Here is a 24,668-nt window from a genome sequence, read left to right as displayed (position 1 = left end):
AGTTAGTCTGGATTTTGCATCTACTTAGACTACCATTGTCTAAAATAGCTGGATTCCTCAGAGACTTTTCAAGTGAATCCATGGGCACTGGATATGTAACTGATTTGTAATACTCATTAAAAACTTGCAGGGGATTGCAGGGCTCTGAAAAAGACTGTCTACAATCAACTACTGTCCTGCAATCAGTATAGGAGTTCCTCACTGGAAAATAATGCTGATGTGAGGACTGTGACTTGTGCAGTTTGACAAAGGGGTGACTGGGCTCACAGCACCAAATACCTACTGCAGCAGAGTGTCCAGCCTCCAGCAATGATGCCACAACATAGGCTGTGAGGGAGTATTCAGCTTCTTCTCCACCCTGATGAAAAACAAGCAAAGAACTGGTTAGGATGAATGTCCTGGAAAGAAACAACATATGAATTAATTCATAGTTATATATCAGTTATGTTTGAGATCAGCAGTAATTTCTGTCTCCATGTGTGCACAGGAGCAAGAAAGATCAAGTTCACACAGGATAAAGCCAAAGTAATTGACTGCATCTTCTTGACTTTTGTACATGTGTAATAGAGCAGACAATAGCTTGTGGCTGAGCACACAATTCAGTGGTGGAAAATAAAAAAACCTGAGACTTACAACTCAAAAAGTTCTACTTGCTTTTACCTCACCATCAAGAGCACACATAAGATTCATGCCCTGCTTGTATAGGAGAGACATGAGATAACAGTACTAGGAAGAGTAAAGGTGTGGTGAAGAGTAAGCTTGTGTCTTATCCAAATAAATCCATATGGCATGACTGGAAGTTTATGGCTATACTTATCTCAGTTACCTTCAAAGCATTGTTGAAATGTGATCCAGCATTTTCAAAGCAGCCGTCTGACTTCTGCTTGCTTGCTAGCCAGATCAAAGTTTGAGACTGGACGTTGTCATCAATGTAGATGTAGCGTTTGGCTTGCTCCAGTGACTTGTACACAAAGGCAGTGAGCCTGCAGGTGATCCAGAAACAGAAAGCAGGTATGGTGTAAACAAGACCAAGGACATTTACCAGTGCATAGGATGTGCATAGAAAATGACATAAAAAGAACTTCATAATGTCTGAGGTAAAAGAAGAAAGTGTTTTCTAAGTTTTAAATAAATAATATACATAAAATCCTGATACTAAAAATTGACCGGATATGTCTCCATTACTGTGTTGAAACCATTCTTTTACAGCAGTGGTATAGACACAGCTTGATGATTGATGTTAGCAATTTCTGGTCTTAGTTAATTGAATTATGAAACAAACCAGGTTGGAAGGGACCTTTGGAAGTCTCCTGTTCAACCAGCCACTTAAACTAAGGACAGCTTCAGAGTTGTGTCAGGCTACTCAGTCTTTTGTCCAATCATGTGAAAGTCTCTAGGGATAGAGATATCCACATCCTCTCTGGACATTTGTCTCAGTGCAACTGTCTTCTCCTGGGGAAGATATTTAGCACTTCTACCCACTTTGAGTTGTCTCTGTAGCAACTTGAGTAAGTACAAACTCTGTGCAGCTCCGACAAGAGTCTGACTGTATTTCCTCAGTCCCCATCTAGGCAGCAGCAAAGTTTACCCAGGTCTCCCTTTAGCTTCTTCTTCTACAGGCTAAACAAACCCAGATCCTTCAGTTTCCTGTTGAACATTATGTACTCCAGCTCCCAACCATCATGCTGCCCTTTTGTTGCCCTCTTTCCAGTTATTAATTTCTCCTTTACTAAGAGGTTCAAATTAATTGAACTATATTCATTTAGGCTATTAAAAATAAGAATCACTGAATACTTGGATCCTTTTTCAAAGCCTAAAGGTCCTGTGCTAAGGAAATAGAAAGTGTCATCACTTACCATACACTCCCTTCTCTATCTCGTAACCCAAAGGAGCTGTAGGATCCATCCCGGTGTTTGTATGATAGCTGTTTCTGGTAGCCTGGAGACACAATAAAGAAGACACATTTTCTAATCAATTTGTTCAACTGAAGCAGCAAGACTTTTGGATTTAGTATCAGGTAATGTATGTCTGGTGAACAATGACAACCACTATGAATCCCAGCTGCTTTTGCTCCTGGAAGAATGACTTGATGCTTTTGGGGTGCTCTCATTGCCTGCTCCTACGCAATTACTGTGGTACTGGGATTCAGAGATCAGTGCTTGCCATGTAGAGCTGAAGAGTTCAAGGCAAACAATCACAACACTAGATCACAGAATCACAGTTTATTCTGAGTTGGAAGGGACCAACAATGGTCATCAAGTCCACCTCTCAACCATACAAAGGACCCCAAAAATCACACCATCTGCCTGAAAACATTGTCCAAATGCTTCTTAAACTCTGTCAGGCTTGGTCCTGTGACCATTTCCCTGGGGAGGAAGATGGAAGAATCTGAAAACCTCTTACCTGTGGATAAATAACCAGTACCCCTGATTCTAATCTCTTCAGTCAGCTGCCCAGTTTTATTCAGATAATCCAGGGCATAGATGTTGGGTGTGAACAAGGCCATGTTCTGTTCTCCGCAGCCATAAGGCATATGGAGGAGGTTATCTAAGTTCCGCAGGGCTGTACCCAAAATGTCTCCTGGAGAGTGAAAAATGCATGAAGTCAGCTCAGTTCAGACATGTTTTTATTACATAGCATTATACATTGCTCTGTACTTTCTTATTATGAACCCAAGGGCAGTGACTAATATAGAGTAATCGTAGTAACCAAAGACACATCATAGAAGACAAGTGCTAAACTGTCCCCGTTTTTTCATTTCTTATCTGGGTGATGGAAACATAGGAATCTTTGAGAAACTGAGAATTTGAGAGAAAAAAGTGAGCACCACTATGGGCTGGCATGGCTTCTGAGAAACAGCTGTGAATCCTTGGAAGGCTTAGATTTCCCTGCCCTTTACAACCTGCTTCCTGTTTTTGCACGTACGTGTGAAAATGTTGTGTGGGGTATGATGCTGATGGGCTGCAGAGGCTGTAATTGCACAGCATCAGCACACCTCACACAGACACAGGCACCCAAACCGGCCGTGTTTAGAAAACAATCTGAGCTCAGAACCTCAAAAAATTTTCACTGAAGAGAGCCTTCAAGTCTTAATAATGACTTTCAGATTAACAGAGTCAATTGAGACCTGAAACTTTTATACTAAGGGAACTTAATTGACTTACAAATGTTTTTCACTATGCAAAATGATAAATTTGAAATTATGCAGTCAGCAAAGTTCTGAAGATTTCTTTCCAAGAAATTAAGATAATTTTTTTCAAAGAAGTCTGCCTTACGGTACTTTTCATCTGAATCAGCTGTTTTACTACACTGAACTGGATATGTTAATGCAGTATAATCTGAAATGCAATATAAATGGAAATTATTGGACCATTTTGTTCCCTCTTGATATGACAGAATTGTGAGCAAATTTTGCCTCTCACTGCCATTTTGCAAAGGAGAAAACTTACCTTCTAAAATCAGGCATAATTACTACTTCAACTTTACATAAGGTTTGTGTGTGTATACATGATGACACCTGGTGCAGCAGAAAAGAAACGCCATTTTGCATTTAGCCTATGTACTAAACTTACCAATGACAGAAAAATAAGCTCTGGCTGATCCCTGCACTAGGCTTCTTGGCAAGCTGAGAGACACCTGTTCAGAAATCTTTTCGCCTGATGAGAAAATATGAAAAGAAGAGTTGTTAAAATTACAGGTTTTTTTACAGAAGTTTTACTGTTATAGTCTTCAGTCTGGGTAAGGAAAATGCCACAGAGACTTGCCCAATGAGCCAAAAGTATCTTAAAATCTTGAATTTTAGCCTTGCATCCTGACCCTATGTCCTGGTCATCCTAGGACACCCTGAATATCTCTTTCCTCCCCTGGAAGGGTCTCTGGTTTTGTAGGACAAGATCTACCAGACAGTGGAGCAGTTCCACTTGACTCCTTGGAATGAATAAATGAATGAATGAACAAACGAACAAACGAACGAATGAATGAATGAATGAACTTGCCTTACCCTTTGCACAGACGAGGGAGCTCTGAGTCAATTCCTTTTTAATACCTTCAGGCTGTTTGATTGCAGTGAAGTGGTCAGGAAGAGAAAAAAAAATGCAGAACATCACCATGAAACCATGACATTTATCAGGGTAAGACAGTATGTGAATATGGCTGTCCAAACAACACACCTCTTGTACCCAGTCCTACCCTAGCTCCACTAGAATATCTCTTGGTCCATGGCTCCCTCTCTTACACACCATCCTTTTCCAAAGCACCTTCCTACTCAAAGAGCAATTAAAAAATAGGTATTTCTAGCCTCAGAGAGGGACTCTGGCCAATTAATCCCATGTAGCTGTTGATTTATGACGCTCAAGACAAGCCCTTTTCCATTTCTATCTTCCCTCCATCCTCCTCCCTAGTATTTGAGTCACATGCTAAAGGTGCTTAAAAGTAAGGTATGGTTAAAAGTAAGGTATGGAATCTCCTCCCTTCTGGCAACTTGGGCTGTCAGGACACGTGCTCATGCTCCCAAGAAGGAGACAGAGGGAGGAGGACAGCTGATACCTGTGACCACCATGATTTCCACCCTTGTTTTGGTATGGAGAAGCCTACTGTGCACAGGTACTGTTCTCCCTCCTCACTGTACTGCACTCCCTCCACCACTCCTAACTGCTTCTAACCCTCAGCCACAGGAATTCCAGTTTCCACGAGGTGGAAAGCACCTGCAGATTTCCCACTGTACCTCAACAAGTAGGGTTTGAATCAAGGTGTCCCTGTAAATGGTCTTCTCTTCTGGAGATGTGCTGTTTCCAGTACCTCTGGTGCTCAGTTTGGCCTCAGCAGTAACCACGAATTTCACCTCACCTGGAAAGCCACCCACCAGCCCAAGAAAATGAAGTTATCTTCAATGTCTACAACTACCCCTGGTTTTGACTGCCCCTTCTAGGCTGATGCACTGCTAAGAAATTATTTTCTATAAAGACAGCTCAGTAAAATCCAATTTTATCAAGATTTGATAAAATCGTGCTTGCCTGGGGCCCTGGTATGGAGAATGAAAGAGGGGTCATCCTGGCCAAAAAACAGACATTCATTACCAATTTCCGCTCTTCTTATCCTTGTACTGAATTTTCTCTGGCCTAGGGCAGCGTTGCAATAGTTTAATTGTAGCTCTTCTGCCTTTATGCATATTTCAATTTTCAGAGCACTTACACATGCAAGTAATTACAACTGCTTTAAAAGAAAAAGACAATGTGGACTTGAAGGCAGTGCAGATTAACACAGCTATAAAACTGGGAAGGAGCAGTGTCCTTATTGCCCACTGAGAATCCGGTCCAAAACTATTAATAAATTATTAGCAATTAATGGAGCTGTCCAGAAATACCTGCTTGTGGATTATTAATGCTGTCCTAAAGGGTGGGAGTAGAAAGATCAAACAGGGATATATTAAGGTGGCAAAAAGGCAAACTTACCCAGCTTTTGGGGGCTAACAGCCCAAATATATGTTTTTCTTTCATTGGCACACACCGTTGCTGTGTTGCCCCCCAATGAAAGGATCTCTGCCTCATAGTCGCTTGACTGCCCCAGTATGGCACTGATCTGAGACAAAGAAAGAAGAAGCAAGATTACAAATGAAAGAGAATGACCTTAAAATCAGGCTGCAGAGCAAAGGAGGCTGCTGCATTACTCAGTATTTATTGTGTTTTGCACAGCACAGTACCCATACCCTCTGCTGAGGTTCCTCCTTCAAGAGCAAAAAGATCTGTGGGAAACAAGCAAACCATGTAGGAAGTAAAATGGAACTTGATCTACCTGGACACACTTGTTGAGGTAGTTGAAGACATTGGCTATTAAATTAAATTTTTCTCCTCGAGTGACAGAGTAGGGCAGGGTGAGGTCCACAAAGAATGGTTGGAATGCTGTCAGGGAAACGGGTGAGGAGATGCCAAACCCAGCATCATCCTGCACACAGAAAGCGCTGGCTTTCCATTCTGTGATGGTGTCAGGAATGGTGTAAGACACATCGACCTCTCCCCTGGAACTGAAGAGAATAAGAAACAAAGACTGAGAAATGATCTCTGGAATTTTTCAAGACAAACAGAACAGGTTTTCTGCTTGTGTTAGAACTTCTGTTTTCATCTCACTTTCTACAAGACACCTTTCCATATATTAAAAATAATGTTATAATGCTTGAAGTAAAGATAAAGGTGCTGGTTAACTACACGTTAAAGCACTCAAATACTCAACACTTTAAATTTAGAAATACCAATTTTTGAAAAAACAGAATGCCCAACCACATAGATTAGAATCAATAAATTTAGATTAATGTTCTAGAACAGCATCTGAAGGCATAATTAAGATGGAAATATTCTTATTGCAGATGCTATGATAGCCTGAAAGAAAATAAAATAAACTGAATTTTTAGCTGCTGAATTAAAATTTGGATGAAAAACAACAAGCTCCTTCTCTCTCCTTAAAAAAATACTTTTATTTCACTCTTAGCCCCTATTTATTTCTCCCCACCAGAATGACAGGGAACAGAGCACAGAATATTTGTTTGCAGTTGTCATTGATCAAGACAGGAAAAGTAGACCCACATCTACAAAGCAAATATATATTCTGTGGTTCCTTCCCAGAGTCCATTTTAGCTAAATGAATCAACTCAAAAAGGAAGAAAGTAGTGAAGATAAACATGCTTACTCAGTGTCCACCAGTTCCCAAATCCAGGTCTCGGGGAAGTATTTCCGAACACTGCTGAAACCACCACCTGCACCAATAATCGCTGCCTCACCTAGAAGTGGGGATATGGTTAAAGGATAGTATTAGGATATATATTATATTGGTATATAGGATAGTTAAAGAAGAGATGTCATGTGAGAAGAATCTGAACTTGTCAGATATCCTCCACCACCACAAACAAACAGTAAGTATCTTGTTTGAGCATTTTTTGATTTCCCATCCCCTCATATAACAGGGAAAATTCTAAGAGATATGGGGATATGCAAAGAAACAATTTCTTACCCATTCTGTTTTCCCATGGGAAAATACCAGAAATATTAGCTATTTTACAAGACATTTCACTTCATTTCATTCTGAAAGGTCTTGTCATTCAGTTAGGAAAGTGTGTTCCCCATCCTCTTCAACTAGCTCTCTCTGATTTGACAGTGGGCACTAGCAGCCAGTATTATCATCAAAGCTTATGAAAGCTTTACAGTGACTTAAAATCACAGAATCATTGAAAAAAAAAAAATAAAGAAAATCTAGGTTGGGTGCAAGCCCTGTAATTCTCTAGTCCAACTTATTGAAGTAGGACTAACTTCAAAGGCAGTTCAGGTTGCTTCTTGTGCAGCACATTTTTGAAAACCAGCAGTGATGGAGACTCCAAAACCTCCTGGAGATTCCCTTCCAGTGTACTGGAATTCTCCTGAGGAAGAACTTTTTCCTAATGTTGAATAACACTTTGTTTTGTGGCAACTTATGATTGCTACTTTTGCTCTTTTGCTGGGCAATCTGACTTGATGGAGAGATAATCATAACTTTTGCTGATCTATAAAGGCTTTGGAGGCTATGTACTGAGTGTGCCACATGCTGTATGAAGTCTTGACTTTTAAATATTTAATTGAATTATGATTTGATGAAAGGTTCTGACCTGAAAAGCCCTGAAAAGGCAAATATCAATTTATAAAAGAAGCAGCATCACAGTATTCCCCATCTTTTCTATATGCACCTGCACCTGAAACAGAATTGATTCTACTGCAAGGACTGCCAGAAGGAGATTACAGGATGTAAAATGGAACACACAGGCCTATTTCCCAAAACCCTCCAGTAATAATGACTGTTATTTTATACAAGCAACAGTTTTAAAGACCAGGTAGACTGAGGCTGGAGATACAGGATGAACTTTCTTTTACCTAAGGCCCTGAGATTGGAGTCAGAGTAGTGAGAAGGGTAATTTTCCGTATCTGGTCTCTCCTCATTGCACAGAACTGGTTTCCGTAGCACAGAGTTGGTGAACACTTTCAGACCCATACCCTAAATGAGAAAGAATCTGTCAAATCGCTCAGGGCATTCACTAGCTGCCAGTGCATATCACTGATTATCATTCCTTTCATTTTAATTTCTCCCCTCCCTCATCCCATTTCATCCCATTCTTTCAGCCTTGAATGTCTTCACCTCACCAACCTCTGTGTATTTCTTATGGAGCAGTGACACCTTGTGTTCTGCAAAGAGCAGTGATGATGAGTCTGATGTTGGCCTTAAGGCACAGGGCCAATGGGCAGTGGAGCCCAGTGTACCAGGAACCAAGCAGCCTGCACCACAGACACAGATCTGTACAAGAAATGCCTGAAGTCATGAGCCAAGGCCATGGTCCTCCTTACAAAATGTCTGCTGAACTATGGGCAGCAACCCAGTTATTTTCTAGCAGTTATTTTCAGACCTCCTGAGTAAGTGATGAGGAAAAAAAGGCAGAAATTGAGTGATTGGAGGCTTGAGGCAGTTTCAGGCATCAGCTGCCTTCTCTCAGCAAGAACCTGAGAAAGTTGAATGCTAATGCAGGTGAGTTCTGGAATCCCTCCCACTTAAAGAGCCTCCCACACAGACCACATACCCTGAAAATCCTGTAGACATCTCCATCACGGCTGACATTCACAGGTTCAAAGTACAAGCCATCAGAAAAGATGGTTTTGGATGGGGTACACATCTGTGGCCTGTCATCGTCCAGGTTGAGCCCATTGTAGTAATAGCCATATAAATCACCCCCACCAAGCTGGTAGTACACCTGGAGGTGAGAATGACTAGTGTAAGCACAAGGAAGGTCTCAGGCAGGTGCAAAATCACAGATATTCAAAGTTTATGGTGTTCCCTGAGCAATCCTGTAGACTTTGGCTTAACTAGTGGTGTCTACCTAGAGATGAATAAGCAATTTGGCCTGAACTGTACCCTGCTCCCTCTGAGCCACAATGGTTTTGTGGAGTGAGCTTGAGCAGAAAGCATGGAGGTACACTCTTGAGCTAAGCAAAGAGGAGTTTTACAAGACACTAGCTGTCATCCACAGCTTTTGTTCTGAGCCCAAGGCCTACCTGAGCTGTAAAAATACAATTTTAACATAATCACTCTACAGTGAGGAAATAAGCTGTCAAGGATTTACATAAGGCATATTCTTATAAGGGGTATATGTTACACTGCCATGCTTCCCAAAAGTAGTGTTGTGCCATCAGTTTCTGTCTTTGAAGTGTATGATTGCCTTAGCCCTGCCTTTAATCACAGATGTCTGTTTCCAGAGGAAAAATAAAAATACAGTCAGCAGCAGAGACATCAGGTAGGAACGGAGTTGTTCCTTGCTCAAAATAACACAGGACTGGGGATGTGACTTACACTCTCGGCAGATAACTCTTGCCCAGACTGAAGAAAGATGCTCTGAATTGCTCGCAGGGCACAGTGAGAGCTGGCAGCAGCTTCCAGGTGGAGTCCAACTTTAGAGCCCGGGAGACCCTGCTTCTCAGAGAACTTGAGCTGGACCTGGAAATCAGAACACCCAAGACAATGCCACAGAAATAAGGTGAGTCAGACTGGCACAGAGAAGTAAATCTCCCCTTCCCCCGGCACTCACTGTTGTCTGTAGGACAAAGCTCCTAACGCTAGATGGCCCTTCCAGATCCATTTGTAAAAATTCACATAATCCCCTAGCCACCCTTCTCTCTCCACTGTGTGAAGAGTTTTGTCTGAGCCTGACCATATGTGCCAGTTCCAGGGACAGCTTCTCGTGATCCCAGACATACCTGCGCCTTTTCCATTCCTAAATACCATCCCCAGTGCAGGGCTCTTGAGATCATTTCCTGATCCTTTTTCAGCAAACCCTGACATATCCCTTAATAAGAAAGCAAAGGTTTCCACCTTGTTTTTGAAGCATATATCAGTGTGTATCCTGGAGCTGTCAGCCACTATCTCTCCATGAGGATGCACGGTGTAGAGCAGCAATCTGGCGCGGGGGCCAAGCTTCTCAGTGACGGTCAGTGTGATGGAAAATGTACCTCGGGGAGCTGTGGAAGGGACATGGATCAGGGGAGGACAAGCCAGCAAAAGAGCTTAGGCAAACATCAGCTTTGGTGGAAGGACCACATATTTATTTGTAACCTATAAGCACTTTTAAAGCCCAGGGAATTGGATATCGGAAGATTCATCTCTCAGTGGCTGAGGGACAGCTCCCATCAGCAAGGTAACAGGTACAAGCTGGAGGATGCTGAGACCAGGGTGCTTTGCAGAGAGAGTTCTACGCTGGGAAGAAGTTAAACATAGAAATCTGTGCACAATTGCTATGAGAAGAGCATAACATTGCCTTTGGGTCTCAAAACTAGAACCTTCTACACCAGAGGAAATAGAGCAATATCCTGAGTTAAAAGAGAGTTCCCTTAACACTAAGAAATATTGAATTCTTCTCTACATGGATAAAAACCACAAGTGCATGGACAGGGAATTAAGCTTAAGACCAATAAATAAATATGAAAACAAGTCCTATGTATGGAGAGAGGCTTACTTAAGCCACCTCCTGAAGTGTGCAAATAGACCAGGTTCTGCAAGAAAAGTTATTTTTAACAATGAAAGAATGAAGGTCAGGATCACTGTCATTTGTGGGTATTTGGAGATTTCTGAAAGGACAATGAATTTCAAGAGTTGGCTGCTAAATATTCCTTTCAAATGGGACACCTATTATTCTAAACCTTAAAACCTTATTATTCTAGTTAGTGAAGACTAGGATGTCACACAATAACTGTGAAACCATAAATACTCCGTGGCATTATAATACAATAAAACAGATGAAGGTTGCATTCCATGTGTTTGGTCACAAAAAAAAAAAAAAATCTTTCTATTAACAAGATAAAATTGATTATGATATGGGGGGTTGGCTAGATGCTGCAGCAAAAGAAAATGATTCTGTGAGAAGTAACAGGTCATGGGCTTTAGGAACTTGTACCTGATTTAGCCACAGTTTTCTGCTTTCATCACTTGCAAAACTTATGATGCTCTGAAGCATGAGTAGTAATATGGTCTGGAACTTACCACCAGAAATGCTGACTTGCTTCTGGCCACTGAGAGTAATTTTTCCTTGTGTCATCACCTGGGAATAGAAAAATCTCATGAAAGGGAATCAAAAGCACCTAAAGCACCTTGTGCCTTCCACCATGAAATCATTGATTTTGAGTATTCCTCTGAGAAGCCTTGAAGGCCATCAGGTTGAGCCCTGATCCATAACCACTGTCTGATCATGAGATTTCTGCCTCACAGGGTGTTCGAGAGAAGGTGAAAAAAAGGTGTTTTAGGAGTAACATTAGGACTTACTACATAGTAGAAGTTTGTGTGTGTGGCGTTGCTGTAGCCTTCTCTGTTCAGGACATAGTGAACATTGATTGTTTGCTGCTGGCCACAGCTGAGCTCCTCTGTCACTGGCTCAATCTTCAGAAAGCTGTTGGTCCGTGAGTAGAAACGCTGGACAAGGAAGGAGGCTTTGGGCTCATTATCAATCCCCCAGATAAAGTCTGCACATTCATCTGGTGCCTGTTTGACCTGCAAAACAGCAAACCATACATGTGGAATCAACAGTGTGGAAAAAAAAAAAATGCAAAGCATGAGAGGCAAAGACACCTTTTCTGTAAAATATTCTGTTGGGAAACTGATTTTGTGAGGCTGTTTAAGCCCTGAGTAAGAATGTGTGTGAAAAATTTATGTTTCACCAGTGCAGCATGAATGGCCTTCTGGACACTTGTAGGCATCCAGATGCTACATTGCAATAGCAGGGTTATTTCAGTTTCTTTTCAGGCTTGGGACCAGTTACATCAACTGCTGGGACTTACACTGAATTAGAATGGCATTGTACTAAATGACACACTTTTTCTCAGCTCTTTCCATCATACCAGAACAAAGGCATGACAATACAAGAGGACCATATGATGATAACAGGCACGAGTTTGTGCCAGCAGAAATGCAGGGAAGCAGTCAGCAGCAGTGAAAGATGCTGGCACGCACCAAGGCTAGATGGGGAAGGCAGTGCAGCGTCTGAGGAAGATCCTCTAATACACAGAATAAAGAGATGGAAGATGAATGCAGAAGGAGCTTCTAAAGGGGAGAGAAAAGCAGGGTGGGACTGAAGATCACTACAACCCAGAGCCACAGCTGGGATGCAGTGTGCCTCTTCTGAGGTGTTGAGGTGTTTTCTCATATGATTTTCACAGAGTTTGCAGGTGTTCCTTCTATACCCTCTCTCCCATGAAGTATTTATTAATGAATTAGGCTGTAGCCTGTGTTTACTTACTGTCAGCTTTAAACTGGGATCAAAGAAGTTGGAGGTGTCAATGGAAAAAGCAGCAGTGCCATTTTTGTTGGTGGAATAGCTGGCCAGATAATCTCCATTGAGCTCCAGCAGGACAGTGCTGTTGGCAACAGGCTCACCATCCACACTTGTCACAGTGATCTGAACACAACGAATACCAAAGTGATTCAGAAAAAAAAAAAAAAGAACAACAACAAAAGAAAAGCTCTGTTTACCAGAGGATGTGCACTTAAACACTGAGGACTGTTGCAGGGAGTAGAAATAGCAGTACCAGAAATAGTAGTGAAATGCATTGAAGAGGCAAATGCTCCTCAGTATTTTGAGGGAGCGGGAGTTCTGTGACAGGAAAATTCCCATTAATGGGAAATTCCCATCAGTGCAGCATAACCTATGTGTCACAAAGGGAGGAGGCATTTTTATTGAAGAACATTGATTAACACAGCTAAAACAACCAGATGACTTCATGGCCACAGGCAACCTGCGGAGCTCAGTAGCACCTTTCAACTCCTACACATCTGTGCACACCCACTGTGTGCATCGCCTGTCAGGATGATGCTGTACAGGTCATTGTCCTTTTTGTGCCTGCTTTATCCTGCATGTGTAGGTTGCTAAGAAGCAGGAATGTCCTCCAACATCTATACTGCTGTAAGTAAACATCCCTGGGATTGTGTGATTCAACACAGGTTGAATTAGTTTAGGCGTAACCATTTCTGAAGAATTTTCTTGAAGACTCCTCTTCCCCACTCATGTGACCTTCCACTTACTCACTTTTTAGGCATCCTCTGACTATAGCAGAAAAGAGATCCTGACGTGCTAGGTGTGGTACAATTTTCTTTTTTTTTTCTCTAGGAGTAGCAAGAGAACTGTGCAGTCACTGTTATGCAGCATTATCATGGGAAGCTGACAGCACATTCAGGTGACAGCCATACATGGGGCAACACAGAGATCATAATGCTGGACCTCAGGGAGTTTGGGCCTAAGCGTATCCTCTCATGTACCTACCTCACCATGGTAAGGAATTCCCCTCTTGTAATAGGAATCCATATTCCTGAACCGCACTTGGTCATTTTCTTGGTTGACTGAAACATAGTCATAGGCCTTGATCTGGATACCTGTGAGACACACCCAGTATAAAGGAGAGGAAACAGAAATCAGACACTAGCAGAAAGCTGTTTCTTTTGATAAGCTGTATGGAGTGGGGATGCTCTGGAGGGAGAGCTAGGCAAAGAAAACCATAGTTGCTGCCTGTTCACCACACAGATGCTGATCCAGGGGATTCCTCTCAGGAGGATCCATGCATTAGCTTTAATCAGTTACTCCCAACATCCACTTGGTGTTACCTGTCCCATTTTCAGTGACGATGCTTTCTATATTGAGGCTGGCATACATCATGGCATAGCTGCGGTAAAGCTGGAGTTTTTTGATGGAGATGACAGTGCTCAGGCAGCCATCCTTTCCCAGCTGAAATAGCAGCACAAAGGGAAAAAAAATATTTTTCTAAAGGTTTGCAAAATTGCTCCTCATTATATATTAGTGGGTCTCTGAATAGCTCCCCACCTACCTTACATTTCTTGCTCCCCAGCTCCCATCCCAGATGACTGTTTCAATATCATTTACTCTAGCACCTGGAACTTCTCTCCTTATCCCCTCTAGTGTTCTCTGTGCTCATGCTCCTTTTTAAACCCATCTTGCATGATGCTTGTGCTCTGTGACCGCAACACAGTGAGTCTGAGCTCATTGACAAATTAATCATTTGTTTAATATTAAGTGTTCTCAAAGACTCCCAACAGAGATCTTCTGTTTGGATTTGATAAGAACACAGCCCCAGTGTTTCAGATATTACTACAAATTTACAGTTTCATAAGCTTCCCTCCTTCCTACTGATTCATTCCAAGGGAAAAATCAGTCTTTTAGTGAGTTCTCTCAGCATTGTGTGTGAGTGAGAAAAACACACCACTGAGACTGGTGTTCCCTTGGAAATTAAAGATGCCACCTAATTCTGTGCTACATGTTGGGCAGTAAAGCAGACAGGGAAGAAAGAACTTGTTATGTAGCATGTATCATACCAGTCCAGTGGCAGATTCACAGGTTTTTTTCCGGTTTTGTTGACAGAGTGGAGTATAAAAGCGCTGCTGACACACATTTATTCGGGCATTCCCTTGCACTGGCTGGCCATAAGTGTACCTAGGAGAGGCAGAAACATGAGGATTCAATCACATGGATTTAATATGAGACCTGCAAAAGTTGCAGAGCAATGATGACTCTAAATCCTTCCGCAGTACCCAGAGCACAGACAGAAGAGCAGCTGGGAGTCAGTCAGCTCTAGTAGAATTTCCTTCTACTATTTATAGGCTGTTTCTGCCATTTTGTTAGAAAAGCCCTGCTTCACCATTGTTTTGGTGCAGTCATTCTGTAAATAAGAATGAAGCTGGAAAGCAGTGTAGGACTCAGGATATCATTCCCTGCAGCTTTTTCTCATTGGTCTTACAGAAGGCAGAACATACTGCAGAAGAACCCTATTCACCCTTTTAACTCCTGGCACCCTGCACTTTGGCAGCATCACAGACAGCAATTTTAATGATAGATTCTCATTTTCTGCAATAATAAAACACAACAGCTAGCAAGTAGGAAGTGCTTGATTTGGACACACACAAACTCTCCCAGTTTTAATTCTGCTGTGTAGCGGGAAAAGAGTTATCCTATTTTATATCATGAAAGTCATAGCTAAAGGATTTGCTCAAAGCCACATTCTGAACCAGCAGCAGGATCTCTGCTTCCCAGCACAGCCCACCATCCAATGCCTACACCATCTGTTGTGCACAATTGTGCTGTGTTCAGCTCTGATACTTACGAGGCACAAACGTTCACCCTGACTTCCTCGTCAAAGAAAGAAATCGCCTTTGGCCCAGTGGTTGTCACTTCAAATTTTGGCAGCACTGAGAATGTAATGTGAATATGACTGATCAGCAATTGTGTGCCATACACAGGTATGTGTGTGTGCGTGTGTGTGTGTAAGGCAGTAAAAAAACAGCTGGCAAAGACATTTTCACCAACAAGGGAGAGGAAATGGATCAAAGAAGATCCTAACTAGGAACTGGCTGTAGTCTATTACGATAGAAAAAATAGCCTTGAGTGGTAAGATGAGTAACTTCCTTAAAATTAAATAATAATCATTCTAATAATTGTAATAGTCACAGCAAAACCCGTGATAAACCACTTTAATCTCTTTTCTTAAAGAAAAATGAGTAATGCCAATGTCTCAAAGTAGTTCAGCCCTGGAGAACAAAAGTTATTATGCAATCCAGTTGCAGCGAAGGAGAAAGGCAACAGATTAAGTGAAATAATAAAATCAAATAGATTGCTGACACCTCCTTTCTTCAACTTATCTTTTATCCCAGGTCACCATCAATAATGACAACACAGCTGGGAAAGGCCTGTTTCTCATGCACCAGTCCACCCAGCTCTCTCCTTGTCTTTCTGTTCCAGGCATGACACAGAGAATTCAAAGGACTTAAACTGTGCACTAGTAGCTTTTATCTGACTTAGGCAGAGCCTCACTGCTAGCACAGGGTAGTTTATGAGCCTTTGCTTACCATATTGCTCCACTCTGAAGGAATGGTACTCTTTTTCACCTGACTTCTTTTCCACAGTAATTTGGTAGGACCCCAGAATAGGCTCTGGGATTAGTGGAAAGGAGAGCTGGACAATTCCATGCTTTGATGTCACCTCCAGCCACTGGAAGATCTTGTTTTGCTCTGGATCCTGGAAGAGTTATAGGAAAACCTTTATCACCATTTCTTGCCTTCTTTCAAGGCCTGTCTTCTGACATATTTCCTAAATGTGTCACAGGCTAAGAGCGCTTTGGGGCTGGTGACGTGACTTTCCATGTCTGCTTGTGGATTTAACAAACCTAAGTTTATGTTTAACTGGGAATTATCTGCACTGACAGATGGCCTCAGATCATTCAGAAACAGTTCCTGATTGGGACATAGGTTGCATATGGGGCAGAGGCTGCCTATCTATGGCACTCAGCACAAATCTTTCTGGCTCAACTGCCTTTGTAAGGCAGGAATATTATGCTGGCCTCTCTCAGAAAGTGCTGGGAGATGTAGTGATGTGAAATATAGAAGATGATTCATTGTTAACCCATCCCCATGAGAACACGGCATTTCAGAAAGTCACCATTCTTATGCCTGTGTAAGAGAATGAGGCTATTTCCCCAGTTATTTGCTGTAGTCCTCCCAGGGTAAGCCTGGACAGAACACTCCTGTTTGAACTGTAATGAAAGGCAAAGCAGCAACCCCACTCTGTCTCTGACTAACAGCTCCAGTTCTGCTGATTTCTTCTCCTCTGGTGCTTGACAGAGGATATTGCCACTGCTCAGCCTTAAATCCATTGGCTCTACATGGTGTGCTCTGGATGAGCCTCTCTCAGCTGTTGACTCTATGGGAAATGATGAAGCATAGTCTTTCCAAAGTAACTCGTGCTTTAATATCATGTTGTGTCTCTTACCTCAATGATGATTCTGGGATACTGGAGGAGGAAATAAAGGGAGAGAAAAAAAATTATCAAAACAATAATCTGACAGTGGAGGTTGATAAACACTAGAACATAAGGAAAGCTGTAAACAGCTTTTTCTGGACAGAGAAGGCTGGGAAAGCAAACAATTTACAGCTCATGAGATAAATAAAGTAAATAAAGAGATAATTTTAAGAGGACAACCTGTTTGTGAATTTATATTTTCTGCAAAAATATCCAGTGTTTTTCTACATATCTGGGACTACAAAATTTGTGTGCTGTGAGAAATTTCCACAAGTGCTTTCAGAGCCTTGCTTCCACAAAGACAGGGAAATGACTGAGTGTGAAGGTAAGGAGTCACAGCAAATATACAAAATACAAAAAATATAAAATATAAAAAATATTAGGAAGCCTATTCCAGGCCCTTCTTATTCAATATCTAAGTGAGAGAGTCTCAGTGAAGAGGTACCTCAAGAGGGTACTTGAAAAGTTTTGGCTATGACTCACACTTACCGTCTCCTGAACAGGTCTGAACTGGGTGTCCAAAGTGACCACACGAAACATCACTGAAAAAGACACAGGACAAAAAAAAGGATTACAGAATCATCAAGGTTGGAAGAAACCTCCAGGACTGTCTAGTCCAGCTATCTACCTGGCACCAAGTGTCAGATCTCCAAGTGTCACATGCTGATGCCTCTATAATTTATTTTATTAGCAGTGATAAATCATTTTCAATACACAGCTTTGCCCAGGCTTTTTTGGAAAACTAAAGAGCATCCAGGGAACATGAAAGGATTGTCTTAGCCAGTGGAAAAAAAAAACCAAATATAAATGTCAGCTGAAATATCTTCAATTATTACCCACTTGGACTGAAGCAACCTCTTTAGTGAATGCAATTTACTGCCTTTAATTCTTGTTGAAGGGCTCTGTTCTTTGGAATATTTCCTACAAACCCCACCTGTTTGTACAAATCAGTTCAATGAAAAAATCATTTTGTGGAAGAGAAGGAGAGAAGGAGAGGAGAGAAGGAATTCTTTCTTCTTTGAGAGAAGGAAGAATTTGTCTTTCTTCTAAGTGTAGACTCTGCAGCATTGAAGTATAATTATGCTAAAGAGATAGCTAACTCCATCACAACTAGTACTGCTATTTAAATGTTGTGATGGAATCAGCACTTTGAAATATATCAACCGTTAAAAAGAAAGAGTTGCTGACAGGAAATGAGGTGTTTGCTTCATTTTTATATTAACTTTATTAGCTCCAAACTTAACCTAATATTTTCTGTATTTTTAAGGATACTTTTTATGTGACTCTCCTCAAGTAAACCTGACAGAACCCGAGGTCCTGTAAATGCAATTAACTAAGTACAAACACATGGATTCTACTACTTCATTGTGCTCCTGTGAGTTGGTTCTATTTTTCACTAAGTTTGATGATCCCAAACTCAGATGAGGTTTTTATTCCACAAGAATAAATTTCTGTCATCCTTGACCCACCCTTGCCCTCAATTTCTCACTTCTCTAGCTGACTCAAACCCTTCATCCACCTGTTTGTCCTGGCTTGTAGAAGGGTTTGTCCGTCTGGATGAAGACAGCACCATCCACATTCTGAATCGCCACTGATCTTCTCTCAGCTAAGACAACTCTGGCACCTTTGGCTGAGAAGGAAATGAATGCCACGGGATCAGAAGTGGCAGGAGGAACCTGCAAAGGAACAAAGCCACAGAGGAAAAGTGGTAAATGAGACATGCTGAGGTTCCCTGATGTGCAGGGTTTTAGACTAAGATACTGTCATAAGTTGAGTCATAAATGGCTTATGGAAAGTCATGAGAAGCCCCACCTTTGTCAGTGAGATAATTTCTGGGAATTTCTGCTATGGAAGGCCCGTAATCTGTCACCAGGTAATAAGATTTGAAGCTGTGCTGTGTCCTATGCATATCCTTCTTACATGCAGGTTGCCACAGCCATATACTTTTAATTCTGAAGTGTTTTCTCCTGCTGTTTTCTGGAAGACCTCACCTGGGGACTTTTGTGTGTGCAGATCTTGCAGGGTCATGGGAAAGGGAATAACTGCAATGCATCTGAGTTCTCTTGCTTGATACTTAAACAGTTCCATAAGGAGCACACAGCTGTGATGACAATCTAAAGCTTTTTTCTATTCACTCTGCGAATCGAGATGGAAAGTCTTTCTCTAGCTCCCTTCTACAGTCCATAGGTCTTTTTTTCCCCCTATTTTGTCAGCCTTTCCAACAGTTTTTAAACGCTTTGTCTTCTTTCCCTCATTGACAAGGAGAGTTGCAATCAGAATTATTTCCAGCTACTACACCCTCTTCAGTAGTTTCAAAAGACAAAATACCTTGAACTCGCTGCACTTGAAGAAGTCATTCTCTGTCATGGGTTCCTCAAAGAGGGTCTGTTGGACACTGCCATATTCCAGGACAACGCTCACGGACAGGGGCTCGCTGAGGTTGTGTAACTGCACACAAGCCGTCTGTGGAGCGTCGCTCCGCACAACCGATGGGACCAGCAGCACATACTGCCTGTAAGACCAGATCAGAAAGTTCAGCCAGGCAGGAAACAGGAGAGGAAAATACCTCAGAAGTGCCATAGGTGTGAAGGAAGACATGATCCAAGGGTTGCTCAAACCAATGGAAGGATTTAAATTTCTTTCAGTGGATTTTGAATAATATGCTAAGAAAGTACAAATGTCAACTTTTCAGTCCCTCACGGTTCTTTCTCAGCTGAGGGACTGGCATCGTTCTGTGCAGTGTCTTACCCAACATGATACTGCACCTCTCACACAGCCTTACACAGGCTTGCACAGTTGCTGAAGTGGCTAAAGCACAGTTGCATTTGTCCTGCCATTACCTGGGTGTGTACTTAAACTTCTGCAGCCTCCCATAAGGAGGAGCGATATTTAGCTTCTTCTTGGGATCAATGACAAAAACACTAGTTAAGGTTTGCAACAATCTTTAAATTTCTCATTCTCTGGATATCTCTCAGATAAGAACTGACATAAGTCAATCCACTTAATGCACAAGAAGTGATCTTGCTATTCTATTTTGTAGAAAATTCCAGGAACTGCTCAATCTAACCTGCATTCTCAATTCTGTTTCCATGCTTCTGTTTTCCATGTTTTCCAAGCATGTTTCCATGCTTCTCCCCGTGCTGTTCTCTTTGCTTTCTTCCACTGAAGTTTTTTATTTACACTTTTTTTCTCTATAATTAGGGCAGCCTTTCTTCCCCAAAGTACTCCTCTAAAAAAACCTTTCTTCATATTTGCTGTGTTTGTCTAAAACTCTGGTGCTGTCCAACACTTTGCTACCCAAACAACTCTTTCCAAATAATGTATGACAGAATTCACAAGTTGGTTTTGTAGCACAACATGAATCACACAATCTTTTCCTTTTGATCCTTTCCCTTTTTTCCTCCCACAGATTTGCCAGCTCATATTGCCTTATTTCTATTTCCACTTGCCCAGTTCGAGCTGCATGAAATTCAAAGACCTAAATGAAAAGTATTAAAATTAACAGTGTATTGGAGGAAGCTAAGCTGTTTTTCACAGTGTTTTCCTTTAGAATTTTTGAGAAGAGGGTTTAAGCTCTAATGTTGGTGGATTTCTGAATACTGTGGCTGAAATCTTCTGTTTGTATAAAGGCGTGGACACTGACAGTGCTAATATGAATATTAATTGTACTGGGTTTGCCATTCAGCATGGTCTTAGTTCCAGCCACTGTCTGGCCTCTCTCTGAGCTGCTGATGTATATCAATCCTTATTATTAGTATTACTTGTTAGTCTAGTCCTGAGTCTCCTTGCCACTTTACCCATGCACATCACACTTCAGCTACTCAAGTTCCAGGTTTCTGTCATCCACACTAGATTTCACAGCAGTTTTATGATGGAGAGCACCATTCCAAATCATCCTTCAATGTCACCTACTTCCAAATCAGCACATTTAAGGATCTGGGTCTCAAATATCCTGTTTATTATATAGCAGTGCCTCAGAAGAAATAAGCTGGTGGGAAATACAATAAAATGTTATCAAAAAGACACAGAATGTGTGACCACTTACGTTTCAGAAGACACTATGGGAAACCAGTTCAAGGACAGAATACCGAGAAGAATCCTTGACCACATGTTTGTGCATGGAGAAATCGAGAGACTGATCTCGAGCTGACAGCCTGTCCCTCGTTTTTAAACTGGCCTGAAATGGTGCTCCTCCTCCACGGCTTCAATCACCGTCTGACAAAAGATATTTACATAAAATTTGCATACGTTCAATTTCCTCAATACTGTCTGCTCTCACACTCCTTGAACTCCCAAACAATAGCTTTGGAAAGCTCTCATATTTCACATAGCTCTGTGAGGTATTGCAAGCCAAACCGGTTCCTGCCTATATGATTGTTTCATTAAAGCTTACCTCTTTGATTATCATGTCATTGGTTAAAGATTCCCTAATGTTTCAACTTGTTAGTATTTGCCACTGCTTAATTATTTCCTGATTCTGCAAAGGTGTCCTGCAGACACATCACACAGCAGAAATAATCATAACAGACTGCTTTTTCATGTCTGTATGGGAGCCAGGACAGGTAAAAACACACCAATACAGCTACAGCTGCCTTCAGAATGGCACTACAGGAAACTCCTGTAAATGATAATTACCTGTAATGGTAATCTGAATTTCTTACTGCAGACACTAATATTTGGCAAGGGATGGTGCTGGCTAGTGGTCTACCATTTTTGCCAGTGGTCAGGACAAGTACATTTCTAGGGAAAGGAATCTGATAACATTACTTCATTTGTTCACTCATCTGTCTGTCAGTCTACTTTTTCCCCTCATCTCTACTCCCCCTATTAAATGACTTGTTGTTCATGAATTTTAGTAAATCTGAAAAGAAGTTTCAGAATAATTAATATACAGAATCACAAAATAATTCTGATAGGAAGGAACTTCCTGACATTATGTGCTCAAATCTCTCAGGGCTAGCTTCAAAGAAGTCATGTTTTGTGTATCTGGAGGAATGGGGGGTCCACATAATCTCTGGACATCTGCTCCCATGCTTAAACATCTATGCTGTGAACTCTTCCTTAAATCAGAATTTCCCAAATTACAGCCTGTGCCCACTTTTTTGTGCCCTTTCACTGTGCACCTTAAGGAAGAATCTGCCTCTTTCTTCTCTATAATCCCACTTTACATTGTGGAAGACTGAAATTATGTTCCCACGTAGCCTTTGTTTCTCCAGGCTGAATTAAATGAGACTATTTCCTTCTGTGGGTTTGTCCCAGTCCCTGATCATCCCAGTGACCCTCCACTGGACTCCTTTCAGTCTGTCAGTGCCTTTCTTGTACTGGATGCAGAACCTCATTGTGGTCTCCCGACCACTGAACACAGGGGAAGAATCAGTTTTCTTGATGTGTTGGCTAAACTCTTGATAATACTACCAAGGAAACAAAATAATCTATAGTAACTGGGGATTGGATTCACACCCTTACATAAGAAATGGAAAAAAGAGCCAATCTGAAAAGAAAATAAGGTAGGCCACACAAAAACAGTCTGTAACTGCAACCTGGGGAAATAACAGGCAATTTCCTTTCTACTTTGTCTTCTCAACCAAGCAGAAGATGAATGTGAAGAGGAAGTTGAGTATACTCCAGGAGTAATTAGGAGCATGAAAAGGAGCTGGGGGCTCTGAAAAAGGTGTTGAGCAATGCAGAGAAGGCATGAAGTTATTTCAGTGGTAAAGAGTATGGGGAGGAAATGAGGACTACTATAGCAATGTGGTGTAGAAATTGATGTATGCCTGTTAAAAGCCAGATTCTACCAATTAAGCTTTAATGGTAAAATACATTCTTTCAACCTTCTAGCTAATGATTCAGCCACACTTATTTAGTATTAAACAATAAATTTAACAATAAATTAAATTATTCTTTCTATAAGCACAACAGATGTTTAAAAATACTTGTGCCTAACCAGGTTACCTACTCATCTTTCCTAAAACCTTTCTGATGACCAAGATGGGACACAAAGGAAACTGCCCAGGATGCTGCTGGAGCTGTGGGAGCTACTGTTCCCACTATGTTACTTGTGAGAACTATGACACAAAGCTTCCCAGAATGATGTGGCCTTACAGTGACAATGATGAGTGGCAGGTATGTGGTGTGCAAAGAGGGCAGTCACAGTGTGAAGGAAGCTGCTTGCATTAGTAGAAATGATGTCAGAGACAGTTAGCAGTATGTCACAGATATCTGCAGATTTGAAGTGCCTCAGACCCCATCTCTTACTTTAAACAGGTACTAAGTAATAGGCAAAAAGAGTTGAGGAGGGAGGAGGAAATAGCAAACAACCCCAGGATCCTGGTGTAAATTGCTCCAGAAGCTCACCCTTTATTTAAGTGCAGTGTGGCTTTAACAGGATGGTAAGAGGGTTTTCTTGTTAACAACCAGGCATGGAAAAGAAAAAGATAAAGCGTTCAGAAAACTGAAACCCTGGAAGAAACTATGTTCAGAACAATTGAAAAGTACTTGTTTCTCTGGAAACAAGCTATTGAATTAGCTATTTTAGTGAAATTGTTGATTCCAGAGGACTTCTTTGTATTGTAGCAATGTTGTGATAAGAGCACATCAGTACCAAGACAGGCCTAATACTTAAAATCCCAGTGCAAGGAGGAAACTATTCCAGGTGCCTTGGGTAGGGAGGGAAAATGAAGAAATTTTCAGTTGTATGACTAAGAAACTAGGAGCCAGAGTGGATAACAGAGATCAGGATTTAACATGGAGGGATAATGAACCTCACACTAAGCAGCATTTGCAAGTAAGACACACAGAAAGTTCCTTGATACTGGAAATCTTAAACCAGTCTGTGGAGCCGCTTTTTATTGGCATAAGGAAAGATATAACTGGATATCATAGCTTGGCTAGAAATTTTATGAAATGAGGAACAGTGTCAACTTCAAGACCAAAGCAGTGCAAATACAAAAGTATGCTTGATTTTCAAAGTAGAATATTGTCACATGTCTTTTGGACAGCAGAAAATCAATATGTCTTCAACTCATTTTGTCCAGACTTCAGAAAGTTACTGCACTAGCTCTCTGTTACTAACCAATTTTATATAAACATACTTTCCCCCTGCTCCATTCTTTCTCTAGATGAGTCAAAGTGATGATTGGAGTTGCATTGAAAACATGTTTTTCACAAGTTAATTTTCTTTCTAATAGAGTTGAATTTGCCAATCCATTTTATCAGACAAAATGCGCTTGCCTTCTTTTCTCTTTCCAGCTGGGCACACATACAGGCCAAGGCAATGTGAAGTTTTTCAACCAAAACTGAATCCACTCATTTTCTGTGAGTGTTTTCAGTGTTTAGCATGCACACTGCTCTAGCAGAGCATTCTGTGAGGCTGTGGCTAGTCACATACAATACCCCAGTTAGCTTGGGTAGGCCGAGTCAAATATCCCTACACTGTCCCAACATGCCCAGCATATCTGGGTACATATCTGTATGTACAGGATCTAGGCACTAGATGCAGTCACAAATGAGAAACTAAAGCAGTTGAACAATATCTATCTGGCATGCAGAATGCTGCACAGTCTGAATGCGGAGCCGAGACATTCAAATTCTCGGTCAATATGGATCTAAGTCATGCCTGTTTTCCTTTTTGTCAGAGAATCAGCAGGAAGTTGATGAGAAATATGAGCAGCTTTTAGCAGTGAAGCTTTGGATTTTCCAGAAGAGTGAGTAATACATAATTACTCGTTTCTGCTCTATGGCTGCACTTTATATTTGCCTAACACTGCAAGGACTGCAAGTACTTCCTAAGTCATTACTTCATCTGAGATGACATACTGACAAT

At 41.4% G+C, this 24,668-nt stretch overlaps 1 protein-coding gene across 1 annotated transcript in view; it reads right to left on the bottom strand.

Annotated features, from left to right (window-relative positions):
- The window catches only part of LOC111925694 (ovostatin-like), a 29,370-nt gene extending 8,309 nt beyond the window's left edge, over nucleotides 1-21,061 (bottom strand). Inside the window, exons 1-27 of the mRNA XM_086882399.1 lie at nucleotides 20,892-21,061; nucleotides 19,175-19,358; nucleotides 18,366-18,522; nucleotides 17,336-17,388; nucleotides 16,817-16,837; nucleotides 15,898-16,066; nucleotides 15,156-15,240; nucleotides 14,371-14,488; nucleotides 13,645-13,765; nucleotides 13,307-13,416; nucleotides 12,287-12,445; nucleotides 11,317-11,541; nucleotides 11,038-11,095; nucleotides 9,874-10,019; nucleotides 9,355-9,498; nucleotides 8,588-8,758; nucleotides 7,890-8,010; nucleotides 6,679-6,769; nucleotides 5,791-6,019; nucleotides 5,451-5,577; nucleotides 4,724-4,845; nucleotides 4,001-4,052; nucleotides 3,573-3,656; nucleotides 2,404-2,580; nucleotides 1,857-1,938; nucleotides 827-983; nucleotides 284-358 (exon numbers count right to left, since the gene is read on the bottom strand). Coding sequence (XP_086738525.1) covers nucleotides 284-358; nucleotides 827-983; nucleotides 1,857-1,938; nucleotides 2,404-2,580; nucleotides 3,573-3,656; nucleotides 4,001-4,052; nucleotides 4,724-4,845; nucleotides 5,451-5,577; nucleotides 5,791-6,019; nucleotides 6,679-6,769; nucleotides 7,890-8,010; nucleotides 8,588-8,758; nucleotides 9,355-9,498; nucleotides 9,874-10,019; nucleotides 11,038-11,095; nucleotides 11,317-11,541; nucleotides 12,287-12,445; nucleotides 13,307-13,416; nucleotides 13,645-13,765; nucleotides 14,371-14,488; nucleotides 15,156-15,240; nucleotides 15,898-16,066; nucleotides 16,817-16,837; nucleotides 17,336-17,388; nucleotides 18,366-18,522; nucleotides 19,175-19,358; nucleotides 20,892-20,956 — 3,303 coding nt within the window. The 5' untranslated portion in view covers nucleotides 20,957-21,061. The remainder of the gene's footprint in view (nucleotides 1-283; nucleotides 359-826; nucleotides 984-1,856; nucleotides 1,939-2,403; nucleotides 2,581-3,572; nucleotides 3,657-4,000; nucleotides 4,053-4,723; nucleotides 4,846-5,450; nucleotides 5,578-5,790; nucleotides 6,020-6,678; nucleotides 6,770-7,889; nucleotides 8,011-8,587; nucleotides 8,759-9,354; nucleotides 9,499-9,873; nucleotides 10,020-11,037; nucleotides 11,096-11,316; nucleotides 11,542-12,286; nucleotides 12,446-13,306; nucleotides 13,417-13,644; nucleotides 13,766-14,370; nucleotides 14,489-15,155; nucleotides 15,241-15,897; nucleotides 16,067-16,816; nucleotides 16,838-17,335; nucleotides 17,389-18,365; nucleotides 18,523-19,174; nucleotides 19,359-20,891) is intronic.
- Between the last annotated feature and the right edge of the window lie 3,607 nt (nucleotides 21,062-24,668).

Source organism: Cyanistes caeruleus, chromosome 3, assembly GCF_971803275.1.
Source record: "Cyanistes caeruleus chromosome 3, bCyaCae1.hap1.1, whole genome shotgun sequence".
NCBI lineage: Eukaryota > Metazoa > Chordata > Aves > Passeriformes > Paridae > Cyanistes > Cyanistes caeruleus.
The sequence above is the reverse complement of the archived record's forward strand: the minus strand, read 5'-3'. Positions and strand labels throughout refer to the sequence as shown.